At 44.7% G+C, this 18333-nt stretch overlaps 1 protein-coding gene across 1 annotated transcript in view; it reads left to right on the plus strand.

Annotated features, from left to right (window-relative positions):
- The window catches only part of LOC122814504 (Snf2 related CREBBP activator protein), a 3617155-nt gene that overhangs the window by 1322957 nt on the left and 2275865 nt on the right, over positions 1-18333 (plus strand). Inside the window, exon 10 of the mRNA XM_044087079.1 lies at positions 3598-3775. Coding sequence (XP_043943014.1) covers positions 3598-3775 — 178 coding nt within the window. The remainder of the gene's footprint in view (positions 1-3597; positions 3776-18333) is intronic.

Raw genomic sequence — 18333 nt, forward strand, 5'->3', positions numbered from 1 at the left:
TGTCACCCACAAGCACTTTGAATACTCCACACAGCATGACTTTTATGACATTAAAGGCATTGTCCATGCTGGTGTGGAATCCACCTGAGACGCATCTCCCTGGACCGTGCTCTGTAAAAGAGACATAGAGGGGAAGCTCGGATTATGGGGAAGCTCCAGTGGTATGTGACCTAAGAATTGCAGTGACCTTCACCAAGAATGATGCCACACTGTCGATGACAAGATGATCAGCTTTAATAATTGGCTTAATGTCTGGTGTCATTCAAAGTAATCCTAGTAGTTCGTTTGGGATGCATGCTTGATGCTTCACGCTGCCTAGGCCCACAAAAGGACTGCCGTACCCCCTGACCTGGATATTGGCTAAGGCTCTCGCCACCCCCATAGTGCCTTTCATCCCAAGGCTCAAATTTAAACCTACCACCCTAGAAAACAAAAATGGGAAGATCCACCCAAAAATGCCGTTTCAATGCCAGAAGTCTAACCTCTTCCTGCACGCGACTCGAGGCCCTTCTCAGTATGGAAAACATCAGCGTTCGTGCTGAAACTGAAACCTGGTTCATACAAGCTCCCCGAGAGACCCAAGCCTATTAGGTTTTACTCATATCATGCTCCGCCCTAAAACCCGACCACTCCACAAAAGCGAGGGGGTGTACATCCATATTCGCGATACCACACCTCCAGGTTAGTGTGCAAATCTTACGAAGTTTGAAACCATCCAGGTGCAACTAACAATAGGCAAAACTGCTCTACAAATTGTAGCCAGCTACAGGCCACCCCTCTCAAACTCAGGTGAAGAACTTCTCACAGCCTCCTGATTCCCACACTCTCAATAAATGCCCCAAAACACCACTATAGTGGGTGACTTCAACTACCCGACATGGACTGGGGAAATGGCCATTCTTCAAGCTCCTAACTTTCTAGCTCCACGACCCTGGCCATCATAAATTAATGCCATGGAACAGCTTAGTCACTGTTCAAGCGTGTAGGAGAGAAATATAGCCAATCTCATTGTCACAAACATGGGGAAAGCTGTTAAAACAACAGAAGTATATCCTCATTGGTGAGATCCTTGACCATAAAAGGATCTCACTGGAGAAACCGTCAAACTCTACCCCACACAGACTATAGTGAAGAACTTCTAAAAAGGGACAATCTACTCAAGACTGGTGTGTAGTTAGGCTTCAAGGTGGAAACTTGTCAGAGGGAAAAAGGATAAATCCTAAGTTGAAGCTCTAAAAATGCCTTTATGAGTGGAAACCTCAACTACGAAAATCCCAAATAAAACTAAGACTCTTTCCCAAAAAAACGGCCCAGTCTGGTGGACTCAGCCCGCCATAATAAACTTCTTATACAGTCTCAAGAAAGTTATTACATGATAGAATCAAAAATAATAAAAGGGAAGTCACCCCTGATCATTATTAGTAAAAAATGCCAGCACTCAGGTGATCAATCTGGCCTCTATGGTAAAATTAAAGGGATTCGCATACCTGCGTTCTTTCGAAGTAAATCACAGGAGTGGAAACCTCGGCCTTGGCGTGAAAAATATGCAAGGCAGCTAGGGCAGACACGCCGGGACACCCCAAAGGAGAGATGCAATCTATTCCAGCCGGTCTGCCTCCCATATCTCTAAAATGGCGCAGGTGAAAGCCGCTCTCTGCATCACTAAAAACACAGCATCATGAAATTGGATTTGGTGTCCCCCGCTGTGTGCTACACGACCTGCCTGAGAACAAACCCGGCATATAAGGCAGCTGTTCTTCTCTCAGCCCTACCACAGGATAATGCGCCCAAGGAGTGGGCGTGACGCAACTGTGGTCCCACTCCACAAAGGTGGTTTCACGACCTTGGTAATTACCCATAAGCTTACCAAGCCTGGCCCCTGCAAAGCTAAGTGGAGAGGATCATAATGTGGAGCTCATAAACTGGCTGTAAGGGGACTTGTACACATTGACCCCACCCAGTTTGGTTTTGTCAAGGGAAGATCATGCCTTGAACTTGGTCGACTTCTTCACATAGTCACATGGGCCATTGATGAGGGAAAGGCAGTCCATACAGCCTACCTTGACCTTGCAGCAGCTTTTCTACACAATACCCCACTGGCTGACTAGAAAAACTACCAGCTTAAATGTAAAACCCATATGTCACAAGATGGGTTGCAAACTGGTTTAAGGGACAGAAAGTACAGGGTTAGAGTTGCCAAGCTACCATATGAATTTGCCGCGGTCACAAAACTGGCTGTAGTTAAAGGCTCCTCGGGGGACCCAAGGGTTCATTGTGGCCACTCCACTTCCTCAGAAGTTGCTGCCAGCCATGGGAGGGATTCTTTATTGACAAAGCTCTGCAGATGACTGCAATTCACATCCATAGTGGAAAGTGCATCGACACCGATATCCTTCAGAAGGGACTCCACGGAAACAGGGATTGGTGCCAGGAGCCATGGCCTGAAGTTAATTGCCAAAAATGTATAGTCATACTCCTTCGGGAAAAGACCTAAGGTCCCCTGCTCATCATATGGTGGCAATCCACTAAGCACAGAAGAGGCTATCACCGGACCTGGGGACCCAGCTGACAGTGGCCTTCTTTGACACTCACATTGCTAAAGTGGTTAGAAAGCTCCACCTCACTGCCCACCTGATCATGAAGGGATCTCTACATCCAGATCTAGTGAGGTCATTGTTGCCATGTCTTCATAATTTATCAGACCAATGATCGAAAGTACAATGCCCCATCCACCAAGGATATAAATAGGGACGGCTGGAGGGATACATTTAGATTTATCACCTGTGAGACTCCCCCATGCTGTGTGTGTACAAAACTCAAGCCCATGTGAGGCGCTGACTCTGTTCAAGAGAAATCTAGACCTGTGGATGGGAGATGCTGGACAGAGGCACAACAAACTAATGGGCACAGTATTTTTTCATATAAGGGTGCGAAGCCATAATTTGGGCTAGGCTTATAAATGCCTTAGGGCAGATAGCCTAGTATAAACCTATGAACCTATGAACCTATATATATATATATATATATATATATATATATATATATATATATATATATGTATATACATACACACACACACTCACAATACAGTGTGTGTGTATATATCCACCTACATATATGCTGATAAGATCTAATTCATATCACTGGCAGTTCAGAATATTAACTGTCAAAACACTGAGACAGGAGAATCAAAATGCTAAAACCTCAAAAAAAGAAAAATGGCAAAAGTATGTTTGCAAGGGGGACCCTCATTCCTCCCTCCATCTCACTGAATATAAATACCAGCTCGAAGATCCCACTACAGTGGGGGAAGGGACAGTCCCTGTTGAGTGTACATGTCAGTGTTTTCCCCTTTTGATGTTCTGACAGTCAATATTCTGAACTTTTAATAGTATAGAGTAGACTTGGGCGCGCACACACAATATGTGTGTGTGTGTGTGTGTGTGCATGTGTCTGTGTATGTACACATACGTGCGTATACACACAAGTACACAAGTTAATATCAGTACTTAATATCAGTACAGTGTGTTTTGTGGCCATAAAGTTGCAACAAATGTGCTATTTTAAAGAAAATGTGTTTTTTTTTTTTTTTTTCAGGTGAAAACTCCAATTCCATTTCTGCTTCGTGGGACCCTTAGGGAGTATCAGCACATTGGCCTTGACTGGCTAGTGACTATGTATGAGAAAAAATTGAATGGCATTTTGGCAGATGAGATGGGGCTGGGTAAAACAATACAGACCATCTCTTTACTTGCACATTTGGCTTGTGAGAAAGGTAAGTTGTTGTTTTCACCACTTTTTTCTAGATGGTTTGTCACCTTTTTGTGCACACCATTCCTATTCTGCATATTGTGTGGGATGGAGGTGCAGGGATTTGATCCACTGCAGCTACTTTCAGTTCAGAAGTATGTGTTGTAATGGTTTCTTTGTTAGTCATGGATACCAAACCACATAAACTTTTCTGTTGGGTATATTGTTAAAAGTTAAAAAGTGTGCTGGTGTTTTGATAGGTGCTTTACTGTGCAGATTGTCATCATTTTCTTTTCTAGGACTGCTGCAGTATGCATTTCATGAAAATATGTATTTCTTTTGTGGCCTATACTTAATGGGTTTATATGCATAAACACACAGGCCTTGACACCGATCTTAATAGAAGACCCATTGTCTAGTCCCTGTGTGAAAGTAGTTTGCTCTGCCTCTTTTTCAGTGTAGTGACAGTTTTTATGCAAGTAGAATAATGTACTTTATTCAAAATGGTTGCTTCGTCCATTATATTATTGCCTACACAGTGATATTAAGTAGGACTGTTCAGGTTCTTAACGTATCTTGTTAGCTGTACTGTCTTGAGCAGTGTATTCAATGCTGTAACCTTTTATGAACACTTTAGAACATTGTTGGCACTGTGAACTAGTGTTTTGTTACAGCCACCAAACTCAAGGGATGTATTCATCACCTTTTTTTTTTTCTCTCTCTGAAAGAACTTGGATAAAAATTACAACACCTCTACAGTGGGCAGCTGTTGGGATTTTTTTACGTCATATTCACAATTTTGACTTTTCTCTCCATCTTTATTTTATATGCAGAGATGTGTGGAAAATTTAATTGAGACCACTGTTGCAGTAAAAGTAATTACATGAGAAACTGGCCACGAGCCAAGTCCAGCCTGACTTTCTGAGCCCTAGAGGTCTGTTTATACAAAGTGTTAGGCCCCCCTCCAGTGCAGTTTGTGTTAATTGGGGGCAAAACATGGCACTTTGAGGAAGCTTTTCTTGTCTTGTTTTTTAAACACCTTTATTAAATTTTTATTACACAGGCACACAAATTTAATAGAAAAGAAGATGAGCCATATTAATGGTTTTCATTCATATGAATTATGTATTGTGTATATTTTTAGCAATCGTCATTCACTCCAAAAATCCATAAATTGCTCTGTTACTTTTTGTTTAAACATCAGTCTTCCTTCTGAACATTATTCTGCTTGTATTATTCCCTCAAATTACATGCATTTCTATGTACTTTGCTATTTCCCTTTTCTCCACTTCCACATTTATCTCTCTATCTCTGACAATATTTAGTACTTGGCCTTATTAATGTCAAGACAATTCAGATAGTGTCCCTGCTCAAAATAATTATTTTCGTAGCCATTTGCTGTCTCAGCAGTTTTAAGAGTACTCTCTGGGGAATTTTTTTTTACATCTGCCAACTTGTTACTCTGCCAAGGAACATGATGTCCTTCTATTCCACTGTTGCAATATTCTAGTTGCTTTACCCTTCTTCCAGTTAGCTTGTCCGGCCAGGTTTCCAAAGCTTTTTCAGTCCCTCTTGGTGCATCGGACGTCTGACATAGAGACAGGTACGTGGGCCATAAAGGTGACGTCTGCACGCACCAGTCCTCAGAACTTTTCAGCCGCTAGCCGTACGCGAGGTGTTCCTGATGCTTGCGGACATCGGATTAGTTTTGCATTTAAAAGATAAGTACCCCATTGAGGTCTTTTTTCTACAGCCCTTGTTTTTGATAGTCTGTTCATGTCTGGCAACTGTGGTTGTCAAATCCCCCACACCACCCACGACCAGTGTCTCTCTTGTTTGGGTAGGGAGCATGATTACAAAAACTGTGGCATCTGTAAATCATTCGTCCGCATGACCCAACCAACGTCTAAGACAGATAGCTGTCGGTATGGAAGCCGCCTCCAGTCCACCAACCGAACTGCCTAGGAAGATGGCCAAGTCCTTGCATCCTACGTCTTCCACTGCGCCTCCCTCTGCTGCTCCTCATCCTGTAGCCGCCATCAGCTTGGATGAGGACTCTGCATCTCCCTCCATAGATAAAGCTGGTACCTGTCAGGAGGCCGCACAATCTAGATGGGACATGTCCGGAGATGATGTAGCGGTGCCTGTTTCAGACACCAGGGGTGAACCAGTACTTTTGTTGGGCGATTTGGAACCGGCCTCCGCCACTCTTATGATCCCTCCCAGGCCTGCCGCCAGCCAGATGCCAGCTAGGTCGTACAAGAAAAGGCAAAAAAATAGACTTTTCTCCACCTACAGAGGCCTTACCTGACTGGCAGGCCTTCAGCCAGAGTCTTTACAATGCCTTACTGACCCTTAGGCCTTCCTCTGAGTTCGTCCCTGCGGCTCCCCCTCTCTTCAGTGCTAGACCTTCCATACCTGAAAGGATGGTCTCCAAGCCTGCAGAGGAAGAACTGTCTGATTCCTCTGAGGACTCATTATCGTACTCTTCCCAGAACTCATCCCCTCTAGGATATTGATCGCCTGAAGAGGCCTCTGTTGAGCCTGACTCCGCTGTGGAATACCTTACCTTCGGGGACACAGTTAATCTTATGAGAGAGCACTTTGTGGGAATGTTCAGGCATGTCTGAAGCACAGAAAAGATTTTATGACTTAACCCAAGTGGAGTCACCTAACCCCTCTCCTATCCCACCAGTGCAACCTGCCTTCCTGGATGCATTCTCAGCAGCATCCATTAATCCTGATTCCCAACCTCCTGCCCCTCGAAGGGCAGACGAATTATACAGTGTTCCTCACTCAGATAAATTTCTGATTGTGTCCCCAAGCAGTCCCTGCCACCATTTCCATCTATATTGACAGGGCATCTATACTTCTCCCTACTACCATTGTCTTACCTGCAGATAAGTACAGCAAGGCAATGGAGAGATGAGGGGAAAAGATTTATACCCTAGCCTTTAGTGGTCCAAATTACCAGTCCCACATGGGCAAGTACTATCTGGTCATTCTAGACATAGCCTCCAAAGAGCTTAATGATATGCCTGAATGTGCTGGTAAATCATCCTTGTCTTCCATGTTTGCCCATGTCTCTCAAGTGAACAAGCACTCCCTTAGGTGTGCATATGATGCAGCAGAGGCCTCAGCCAGGTCAGCTGCATCAGCATCTGTGCTCAGAAGGTATTCCTGGCTGCGCCTGCAGCCTTTCCCTGATGACTGCAGAGCCAAGCTCCTGGATGCCTCCTTGGACCATTCACCCATCTTTGGTGCGAAGGTGTCTGATATTTTCAAGTCTCTCCAACAAAAAGGGAGAGAGCTTCAAGACCTCAAACACCTCCTTGTATCTCCAATCCCTAAGTTCCAGAGAAACTTCCTGGCTAAGACTGTTTTTAAGGAAAGTTTCTAGGCCTTCAGCCCCCTCCAGGTCCAGAAGGCCTCCCAGGAAACAATCTCTCCAGCCAAGGACTTCTCAAGCCTCTGGCCAGAGGCCTTCCTTTCCAGAGAAGGCAGGCAGTGTTTGACTGCCTACCACCCTTCCTCCCACCTCCTCCTAGCAACATTCCCTTGTCCAGCTGTCTGTCTCATGGTCTCCAGGCATGGTCGTTTATCACAGCAAGATAAATGGGTTTTATCCATCCTGAAGGAAGGATACTTTGACTTCGATTTCTTCCCCTCCAAGGCTAACTATCCCATCCCCTCCCAAATCCCAACGGTCCCAACTTCTTCAGGTGTTAAACAGCCTGTTTCTCCAAGTCACCATAGAACCGGTCATCCCCCCGCTCAGTAGAAAGGGTTCTACTCAATCTTCCTGGTGCCCAGAAAGGAAGGACCATGGAGACCCTTCCTAGACCTGTCCCACCTCAACCTATTCTTAAAGGTTACTTCTTTCAGGTTGCTCACCTTGCCCACTCTGTTTCCCATCATTCTCCCCTCAGGCCTTCATGGTAACCCTAGAGATAAAAGAGGCCTACCTCAATATCCCCATAAAGCCTTCCTCTAGAAAATTCCTCAGATTCTCTGTAGACTCCTCACACTTGCAGTTCTGTCCATTGCCATTTGGGCTCTCCACCGCACCAAGGTTTCACACAGTTCCTCACCCCAGTCTTTGCCTGCTGCAGGCCAAGGGGAATACAGATATTCCCATATCTAGATGACCTACTCGTTCAAGCAGCAGACAGACCCTCCTGTTTCACACCAGGGGTCTCCTGCGGCTGCTGCAGTCTCTGGGCTTTCTTATAAATCAGCAAAAGTCCCATCTCCGTCCTACACGGGACGTTGTCTTCCTGGGATGCAGTATCAGGACAGACAGCAGGATGGTCCCCCTCCCAAAGGAAAAAGTCGGGTCCCTCTCCCACCACTTTAAAGCTGCCCTCCATTCAACGACCCTGACTGCCAGGGAATTCCTAAGACTTCTGGTGTACATGGCAGCTACTTTTCCCAGGTTGCCCCTAGCGAGGCTACACATGAGAAAGTTCCAGTGGTACCTGCGCTCAGGGTGGACTCAGCATTCATGTCCTCTAGAGTTCAGGGTGCCTCTCCTCCCTTGTCTTCACCAGGAATTAAGATGGTGTCTGGCCCAAGTTGCCCACAATCAGGGCATGCCCCTGCAAATGCTGTCTCCTATCCAGATCATGCACACAGATGCCTCAGTCCTGGGCTGGGGGTCAACTCTGGGCACAAAGACAGTGCAAGGCTTGTGGACAGACAGACACAAACGGATGCACATCAACATTAAGGAATTGACAGTAATACTCCTAGCCCTGCAGGCCTTTTACCTTACCCCAAGCAGGGCCTGCTAAAAGTCTTCACAGATAACACCACAGTCATGTGGTACTTAAGCAAGGAGGAATGAAGTCCTACTTCCTATGCAGATTAGCTATACAGTTATGGGATCTGTCTCTCTCTCAGGGAGTTTCCCTCTAGGCAGCCTACATTCCCTCCCAGCACAACTCTCAGGCAGATTGCCTAAGCAGAACCACCTCAGACAGCCATGAATGGATACTGTCAAGAGAGGTGTTTCTAGATCTGGTCCACAAGTGGGGTATCACTCAGAGACCTGTTTGCCTCCTCCAAAAATGGGCAACTCCATAGCTACTGCTCCAGAATGCATGACCCGAAGCCAGTGCAAGCAGACGCCTTCTCATTGTCATGGAAGGGGAAGTGCCTTTATGTCTTTCCCCCTTCTCTCTGATAACGAGGGTCCTACTGAAAGTTCAGAAATCTTGTTGATGACTCCCTATTGGCCAAGGCAACACTGGTTCCCTCTACTACTTCATCTGTCCAAGGGTAATCACCACATGTTACCTCCCTCAGTGGACCTACTCACACAACACAAGGGGATACACACACTCCCACAGTGGCAGTCTCTGCTGCTCCCTCTGTAGCGGATAGGATTCTGTTTCCCTTCAGACACCTGTACAATGAGGACATGCTTTCACTCCTGCAGGAGGCCAGGAAACCAAACACATTTGCATTTGCTACTTTGCTTTAAAAAAAAAAAAAAAAATTTTAAGCCTGTTTCCTACCTTTCCTGTAATTAGTGTTCCAGATACAGATTTGCTGTATCCAGGACTGTTTGTAAGCTTCTGAACCCCCCAAGCCTTTCTGTGTTGGAGGGAAGCCTTCTAGCTTATCAGTGGGAGTGGTAAGCATTAGGTAACCTGTCTACCACATAAGGAGTGGTTCTGGCCCAGAATTTGTAGTTATTGGCAGTTTGGGCGGTCTTCCATCTCTCTCAACTTTCTGATTTGAAGGCCTGCATTTGCACTTGTTTCTGTCCTGTAACTCCTGGGCCCATCTCATTTGCTCACTCAGTTTTTTTTTTTTTTATCTGCTTTTACTGTATTTGTGTTTCTTCCTACTTTATTTTGCTTTTGCGTCATCTTAAAGTACTCCGTTGTACTTATTACTGCTTAGTGTAACTCATTCTAAGCCTTTTAGTTTAAGCATTTGGGCTTCAGACCAGTTGTTTTACATTAAGAAGGTTTGTGGTCTGCACAGTAGTGGCAGAACAGGTAGCTTACATCCTTCTAAGTTGGGAACTGCTGATTGAGGGCTCAGTGTCTGTTATTCTAAAAGTGTATTAATTCTGGTTTAAGCTCTTGGGCTTCAGGCCAGTTATTTTACATTGAGGGTTCGTGGTCTGCACTCTTGTGGGAGGAGAGGCTGGACTCTGCCCTTCTGAGCTGGGAATTTCTGGTTAAAGGCTTATAGTGCCTGCGTATTTGAACTGCTTCTTACTGAAATTGGTACACCTTGTTTGCTGTAGCATAGACTAGATCCAGGCCTGCTGAATCTAGCTTTGTTTGTATGCTTGTTATTTCCCTGAAACGCCTATTCCACCTAAAACGCGGCTTTTCAGCGCTTCTGTGGATCCCTAGTGATATCTGCATTGCTTACTGTACTTATTTCCTTGTTTCACTTGAAAGAAAGTTACTGTTTGTCATTTTTGCATTTAAGTTACCTGTAACACATTGCATTTGAGTTTCCCGGCACTTGCTCACTAAAGCAATTATATAAGTCAGCACTAAAAAATTAAAAGCACTACACCCTCACAAACTCCCCTTGAGTACCTTGTTCCCCACTGACCCTTTTTTTTCAATTATAAAGGAATTCCCAATACTATTCTAGCATGTCCAAAGGTCATTTGTCAATCTCCTCTCTGGTCCAGCTGGTGAATCTGGGAATCTTGAGGCAATGTTACAACTGCCTCGTACACAGGCAACCCTCTCCTCCTCCCAACAAATCCCAACATGTGTGAGAGATGCAACCATATAGCCAGACTGGAGGCTAAGCTCTCTCAACTCAGTACTGGCATAACCAGTCAGGAGGAGAAGGAAACAACACTCACTACGATTCCAGTCTCACACATAGACCTACCACGACAGCAAACCAAACACATAAACACACAAAAACATACTCTGAGGCTCTAAATAAAAATCTACCTAAGCAGCAGATACCTCCAATGCAGACACCCAAGCAACCGCTACCCCACAACAAACACGTGCAACACATAGCTCACAAAGCCAGTGTGCCGTGCAGTCACAGCCCTTAAGCCTAAACAACACACCTGATACACTTGTAATAGGTGACTCTATCGTCAGGCACACTGACGTCCCGCTCACCAGGCTGAACAAGGAGAAGGTCACAGTGAGCTGTCTGTCGGGCGCTAGGATCCACCACATAACACAAGCACTCAAGTCACTCCAAGGCAAGTACAAGTATGACTCTGTCATTGTCCATGCTGGTGTGAATGACCTGAGATGTACCTCCCTGGACTACATGAAAAGAGACATGGAGGAGCTCTCTGAGCATGTAGCCCAAGCCGGTATGACCCTGACCTTGAGTAGCATCTTACCCTCACCAAGAATGATGCCACAATATGAAGACAAGATGATCAATTTCAACAATTGGCTTAAGTATTGGTGTCATTCAAAGGGGATCCAATGCCTGTCCGCCTGGGGTGACATGCTCGACAAGCCACGATGCTTCGCTAGGGACGGCTTGCACCGGTCACCCCTGGGCTTTCCGATATTGGCAAAGGCTCTTGCTTCCCCCATAGTTCCTTTTTTAGGCAAGGCTCAAAAGACGAACTCACCTCCATAGGCATCACAAGGGATAAGAAACTAAGAGTAATGCTACTCAACGCCAGAAGTCTAAACCTCAAGATGCACGCACTCAAAACTCTCCTTAGCATGGAGAACATCGATATCTGTGCAGTAACAGAAACCTGGTTCAAGGCTCCCGAGAGCACCCCAGCACTACCAGGTTATACCTCATACCATGCTTTTCGGCCCCAAAACTTGGACCGAACCACAAAAGGAGGGGGAGTATCAATATTCGTCAAAGATACCCACACCTCCAGGTTGGTGGCACAGCACGAAGCATCAGAGACTATCCATGTGCAACTAACAGTGGTTAAAACTGCCTTCCAGTTTATAGCCTGCTACAGACCACCCTCCCAAACCCAGGAACCCCACTCGGCCTTCCTGAGAACACTGGAAAATATGAAGGTCTCTCCAAACACCATTATATTGAGTGACTTCAACTACCCAAACATAGACTGGGAGCATTACTCTAGCTCCAACACCCTAGCCCAAAGGTTCCTAGAATTTATAATCTCAAATGCTATGGAACAACTACCACTCCCACAAGAGGGGAGAACATACTGGACCTGATCATCACCAACATGGGAGAACTCTATGCTCCAGACCAGAAGTATATCCCTCACTGTTAAGATCAGACCATAAACTTATCTCACTGGATATTCACATTCCGACCCCACCTCCTGCCCAGAAAACCACAGTGAAAAACTTCTCTAAAGCAAATTTCATACTCCTCAAAACCGAGGTGGAATCCTTCAAAGCCCCCAAGCCTGTGGTAAATACGGCCCAGACCGCAGAATCCTTTATAAACGCATTCTATGAACACCTTCAGGAATGCATGGATCATGCAATCCCAAATAAAACCAAGACCCAATCCTCCAAAGGCAGACATCCTGTCTGGTGGACCCCAGCCATAAACAAACTATACAATAGAATGAGGAAGCTACTACATGATAGAGCAAAATCCCAAAAATGGAAGGCCTCTTTGATCAGTATTAGCAAAAAACTACGGGCACTCATAAAATCGTCTAAGGCCAGCTTCGAGAGAAACATTACACAGGACACTAAGAATAATCACAAGGCTTTCTTTAGTTATGTTAGGAACCTGGGTGGGAATTCCCAGATATGCTCAGAATTAGTCCAAAATGACAAAAAATACATCGAACCCCCAGACATTGCCAACATCCTAGCTGACAGGTTCAGCGCAAACTTCTCCCCCCCCTCCCCACCAAAAGGGCAAATGTCTATCCCAGCAGAGTGCTGCCCCCCTGACATCTCAGATGCTCAGGTAAGAGCCGCCGCCCTCTCCAAAGCAAAAAACACAGCATCAATGGGACCAGACGGTGTCCCAGGCTATGTCCTACATGAACTCCAAGAAGAGCTAAACCCAAACATAAAACTACTGTTCAATCTCAACCTTACTACAGGATATGTACCCAAAGAGTGGCGTACAGCAACAGTGGTCCCTCTCCACAAAGGTGGTGCCTCAACGGATACTGGAAACTATTGCCCCATAAGCCTGACTAGCTTGGTCTGCAAAGCTATAGAAAGGATCATCATGGACCTCATAAATAAAGATATTGGGGACCTACAGACACTGGATCCTATGCAGTTCGGCTTTAAGGGCAGAATCCTGCCTCTTAAACCTGGTTGATTTTTTTGAAACAGTCACCAAGGCCATTGATGAGTGGAAGGTGGTCCACACAGCCTACCTGGACCTTGCAAAAGCTTTCGATACAATACCCCACTCGGGCATTATAGATAAGCTCACCAGCTTAAATATAAACCCCCTATGTCACTAGATGGGTTGCAAACTGGCTCAAGGACAGAACCCACATGGTTAGAATTGCTGGAGCCATGTCAGACTTCAAACCAGTTACAAGTGGCGTCCCACAAGGCTCAGTCCTGGGACCTCTCTTGTTCGGTATATATTTCTCGGAGGTACAGGCCAACACGGAAGGACTGTGGCTGACCAAGTTCGCAGATGAATGCAAACTGGGCACCATATTCGACTCTCCAGCCGACGCAAGCATCCTCCAAAAGGGCCTCATAGAAACAGGCAACTGGTGCCAGAGCCATGGCCTCGAGCTAAATGTCAAAAAGTGTATAGTCATCCCCTTTGGCAAAAACAAAGTGCCCACAAATTACCACATAGGTGGTAATCCATTAAGTACAGAAGAAGTAATTGGGGACATGGGGACCCAAGTTGATAGCAATCTCTCATTTGACAACCACGTGGCTAAAGTGGTTAGAAAAACATTTTATATAGCCCACCTAATCATGAAGGGATTCACCTCTAGATCAGGGGAGGTCATCGTGCCTCTTTACTCATCCCTCATCAGGCCCATAATTGAGTACAGTGCCCCTTTTGGGATGTACCTTACCAGACACCTGCAGCAACTGGAAAGACCCCAAAAGTACCTCACCAAGAGGATCAAATGGCTCAAACAGAATGCCATATGCTGCCCGGTTAAAGAAACTGCAGCTCTACTCAGTGGCATACCGCCTGCTCAGAGGCGATCTGTGTCTGACGTATAAAGCCATGTCCAACCTGGAATTAATGGACATGCTGCACCTCAGAAAATCCAAATCCCATCGAGCTCCGAGCTCGAGAGACTTGAACCTCAGCACTGAAATAAATAGGACATGCTGGAGGGACAGATTCATAACCCAGAGGCTCCCTTCACTCTGGAATAAAATCCCAATACAGGTTAGGCAGAGTCCCTCATTTCCTCTCTTCAAGAGGAATCTTGATGAGTGGATGGGGGATCGTAGGTTTACCCCGGGTATCACTTCTGTGTCACTGTTAGACAGAGGCACGTATACTAACCTCGAAAAAGGGCATAGCAAAGTTAATTTAAAATGGGTGACGAAAGCCAAACACACTCTGGCTAGGCTTGTGAATGCCCTAGGGCAGATAGCCTAGTATGAACCTATGAACCTATAAGAAAGTCTCATCTTTCCAAGTGGAAAAGATTTTCTTTCTGGTGTCACAAAAGACAGAGCCGCTGGACAGCGATATGCCTCTGATTTCTGTCCTACCTCTATGAACTCCTGAAGACAGGGTTGTCTTATTCTTCTTAAGTAGCACCCCTGTCTGCCATCTCTACTTGTCTGCCTATGGAACCTCCGCTGGCATCCAGATTACCAGCCAAACTCTTCCTGTAGGGGTTTCTGCATTCCCCCCCAGGAAACCATCACCCCTTCCCTGGGATCTCAATTATGTGCTAGAAAAACTTCCACTGCCAACTTTTGAACCATCTGACAAGGCCACCTTAAAGCTTTACATGTGGAAAGCAGTCCTGCCTAGTAGCTTTGATCTCAGTCAGGAGGATTTCAGAGCTTCAAGCCCTCATGGTTACTCCACCTTTCCTGATTTCCATTTGGACAGGGTCGCTCTAAGAATAACCCCTCCTTCACCCCCAAGGTGGTCAATGACCTTTCCTTATATCAGGCTATCCACCTGCCTTTTTCCCTAACCCGCAGGGAGATGGTGAGAGAGTCCTGCATTCCCTGTACGTCCACAGACAACTCTGATTTTAACTGCATAAAACTAAACCTTTCCGGAAATCAGACAAACTGTCTCCTTTCCCCCCAGGACTCTGGGGAAAGCATTGGGGAAGCGGACCATTTCTTCCTGGATAGCCAAGGAGATCTCCTTTTGCTACACCCATCATGGGAAGACTGTTTCAGGGAATTTCAGGGCCCACTCCACAAAAGCAATGGCGTCTTCTGAGGCCTTTTGAAAGGCCTGGACACTATTTCCATTCTGGGAGGAGCCACCTGGTCCTCAGTGCACACTTTCACCAGGCATTACAAACTGGACAACATCTCCAGAACCAGGGCAAGATTTGCCTGAGATTTCCTGCATGGGTTCCTGGAGTCCTCTACTAGGCCACCCTCCAGCCTTTAGTGAGCTTTGGTACTCACCCACTACTACAATACTGCAACACTGGAATAGAAGGACATAAAAAAGTTGTGTAAGAACTTACCATAACCATAGATGTCCTCTTCCATGTTGCAGTATTCCTTCCCTCCCACCATCCCCCCCTTCTTAGCCTTGCACTTACTCTACCCGGCTCAGGGACAGGCTATGTCCCTTAGAGCTGGCTTCGTCTTGGGCTTTAATTGGTTCTGAGGACTCGTGTGTGCAGACGTCACCTTTATGGCCCATGTTACCTGCCTCTACATTAGACGTCTGCACCAAGAGGGACTGAAAAAGCTTTGGAAACCTAGCCGGACAATCTTGATCGGAAGAAGGGTAAACCCACTAGTAGAATACTGCAAGATGGAAGAGAATGACATCTATGCCTTTAAAACTTTACAGGGTCTCAAGTAAAAATCTACAGTTTTTTAGTTTGGATCCCAAACATCTGAAGTTATGGTGAGTACATAACTAAAAGTTATGGTAAATTCTTACATAACTTTTTTTTCTCAGTTTCTTTTCTGTTTTTCATAACGTTTCCACCATTTGCTAGCCACTCGAGGAAATATTTTCTGAAGTTTAAGAAATAAAAGCATGTATGCAAATACTTCCTGGTAAAAATTCTAAACCTTCATGACTTTGTTGCGTATGTGAGAGTTGTACAGAGGTCTTCCTTGTTCACTTGTAAATTGGGATCCTGAGACTGGAAAGTATGGAAGTTCTCCTCAGATTGATTTATAGTTATGCAATAGTTTATATGTCCAACTATTTCTGTTTTAACATCAACTTCTGTTCTATGCTCTTCCAGAGCTGGTCTTTCATTTAGCAGTTGTCTATACTGTAGTATCAATCCCTGGTAGGAAAGGCAGTCTTTAATCTGCAGTTTAGACTTCTCATTGGTCTCATCCCCTATGTATTATCTTTCTTCCTCTACTTGTGTTCCCAGTACCTTGGTTCCTTTGCCAGTTTTCTCCAATAACTTCATGCCCCCCCCCCAGCCTATCCCTTCTACCTTTAGTTGCAGTCTTCCTTGTTGACATCTCCATTCCTGTGATGGCTTAGTTCTTAGAATACTTTACTTTATGAATATAATTAACTCTATGGTGGTCTTTCTCTCTAAGGATCTGCTTCTAAAATTTTACATTCATTATTTCCTGACCCCCCCTCCTCCAATTCTTCATCTTTTTCCACTTTGATTTATATCCTTCTGGTTGTGTTACGTATATGAGCAGTTAACTGCTTATCTCTAAAATATCCATTCAAATTGGGTAATCCTAAACCATATTGTTCTGTGGGAGGAACAACTTATTCCACTTAACTGTTGTCACCCCCCCCCCCAAAATAAATTTCTTCAGTCTTTATCGTCTGCTACTTCTCCAGCTCTTCTCTTTTTAATACAAGTATTTCTGACCTGTATGTAAAACTAAAGAGTTTAAAAAATTTTCACTGATTGTATCTTGTTCTGTGTGTCTATAATCAAGAGCTTCCAGTTTCTCAGATTTTGTATTGTTTTTTTGTTTAGTCTCTTCCCACATATCCTTAGCTCCTATAACAGAATCCTTTTTAATCCCTATATTTAAATAGCTAATCTTATTGTGTCTCTGTGTGTGGGTAATTCTGAACCATTTCATGGGTGGGTATGTCTTTAATTTTATATGGTGAAAAAATTGAAAATGTCTTGAATTCAATAGCAATATGTCCTTTTCTGGATTTATGAAGTACAAAATTATCCACAAGTAAATGTATAAAGCTAACATTTACTAATTACCATACCAGTTGTATCCTTGAATTTGAGTCCCTTACTTTGCCAGTAGCTGTATGTATAAAGCAAGTAACAAAGGAGATAGAGAATACCCCCAACATGATTTCCCTGTTGAAACACAGCTTGTCTGAAAGGAACCCTCCTACCTTAATTCTTGCCTATGACCCCTCATTTATTTACCTGTTTAACCCTATTCAGTTAGGGAATACAGTTGCTCCCATTGCCTTTATCATAAAATCCAAGCTGACTCTATGGAATGCTTTTTCTGCTTCAAGATCTACCTACAAAAGCAGTGATCTGATGATGTCAGTCTTCATTTATTTTTGACTTGTGGGTATACTGTTATGATTCTCGGAATTGATCTGGCCGATATGTAGCTCGCATCAGCCAAAATTCTCTCAAGCTGCTAGTTTACCCACAACGCCCTCTCCACTTTACTTCAGATCTTGTTTCTCGCTCTTACTACAAGATGCGTCAGCCAGTTCCTCTCTCGTAGCCAAGTAAAAAAAATGTTTTATATGCTCTCTCTCTCTCATTAATAGTTCTTGGATTCCTTTTATTCTCTTGTTTAAATTTCTTGGTCTACCCTTGTGAGTGTATGTTTTCCCTTTACTGTTGGTATTTTTTTCCCATTACCATCATTGGTAGTTGTTTCCCTTCCCCCTCTATCTTTTTACCTTTAGTAACCTTTCTACCATTGTTGGTAGATTTCTTCTTTTGACTGGATTTCCTTTCCTGTTCTTCCTCTTTCTGTTTCTCTCTGCCTCTTTAATTCAGGATGATGGCAGAAAAACCTAAAAGCTCCACTACGGGCTTCAGGCAATGTACAGAGTGCAGCAGGAAAATGCCATACTCTAATCACGAACGTTGTGTGTACTGCTAGACTGTCTCACACTAGTCTGTTGACTGTACAATCTGCCAGGGTTTCAGCAACTGAACTCTGGCATTGAGGAAAAATAAGCTCATTCTCAAAGGGCTCCTTGAAGCTCTGTTCAAAGAAACCTTGTCCAAGGCCAAACAGTCTCCTCCAGCCTCTGGATCAAAATCCTCCTATTCGATGCAAACGTCTCCATCGGCACCAGCTTTTAAGCAAAAACATGCATTGAAAGATTCCTCTTCAGGACCGAAACCTAAAGTTCCGAAGCTTTTGGAAAAGTCTGAATCTTTGTCACCAAGAGCCTTACCAGTGCCATTGACACCGACCGCAACCATTTCTAAATCATTGACCACTGTTTCAGATACCAGCACCAACTGTAAGTACGGTCTTACCAGCACTGATATCTCCCACAGTCCTGCAG

The sequence above is a fragment of the Protopterus annectens genome, chromosome 10.part0 (genome assembly GCF_019279795.1).
Source record: "Protopterus annectens isolate FY-2018-M chromosome 10.part0, PAN1.0, whole genome shotgun sequence".
Classification (NCBI taxonomy): Eukaryota; Metazoa; Chordata; order Ceratodontiformes; family Protopteridae; genus Protopterus; species Protopterus annectens.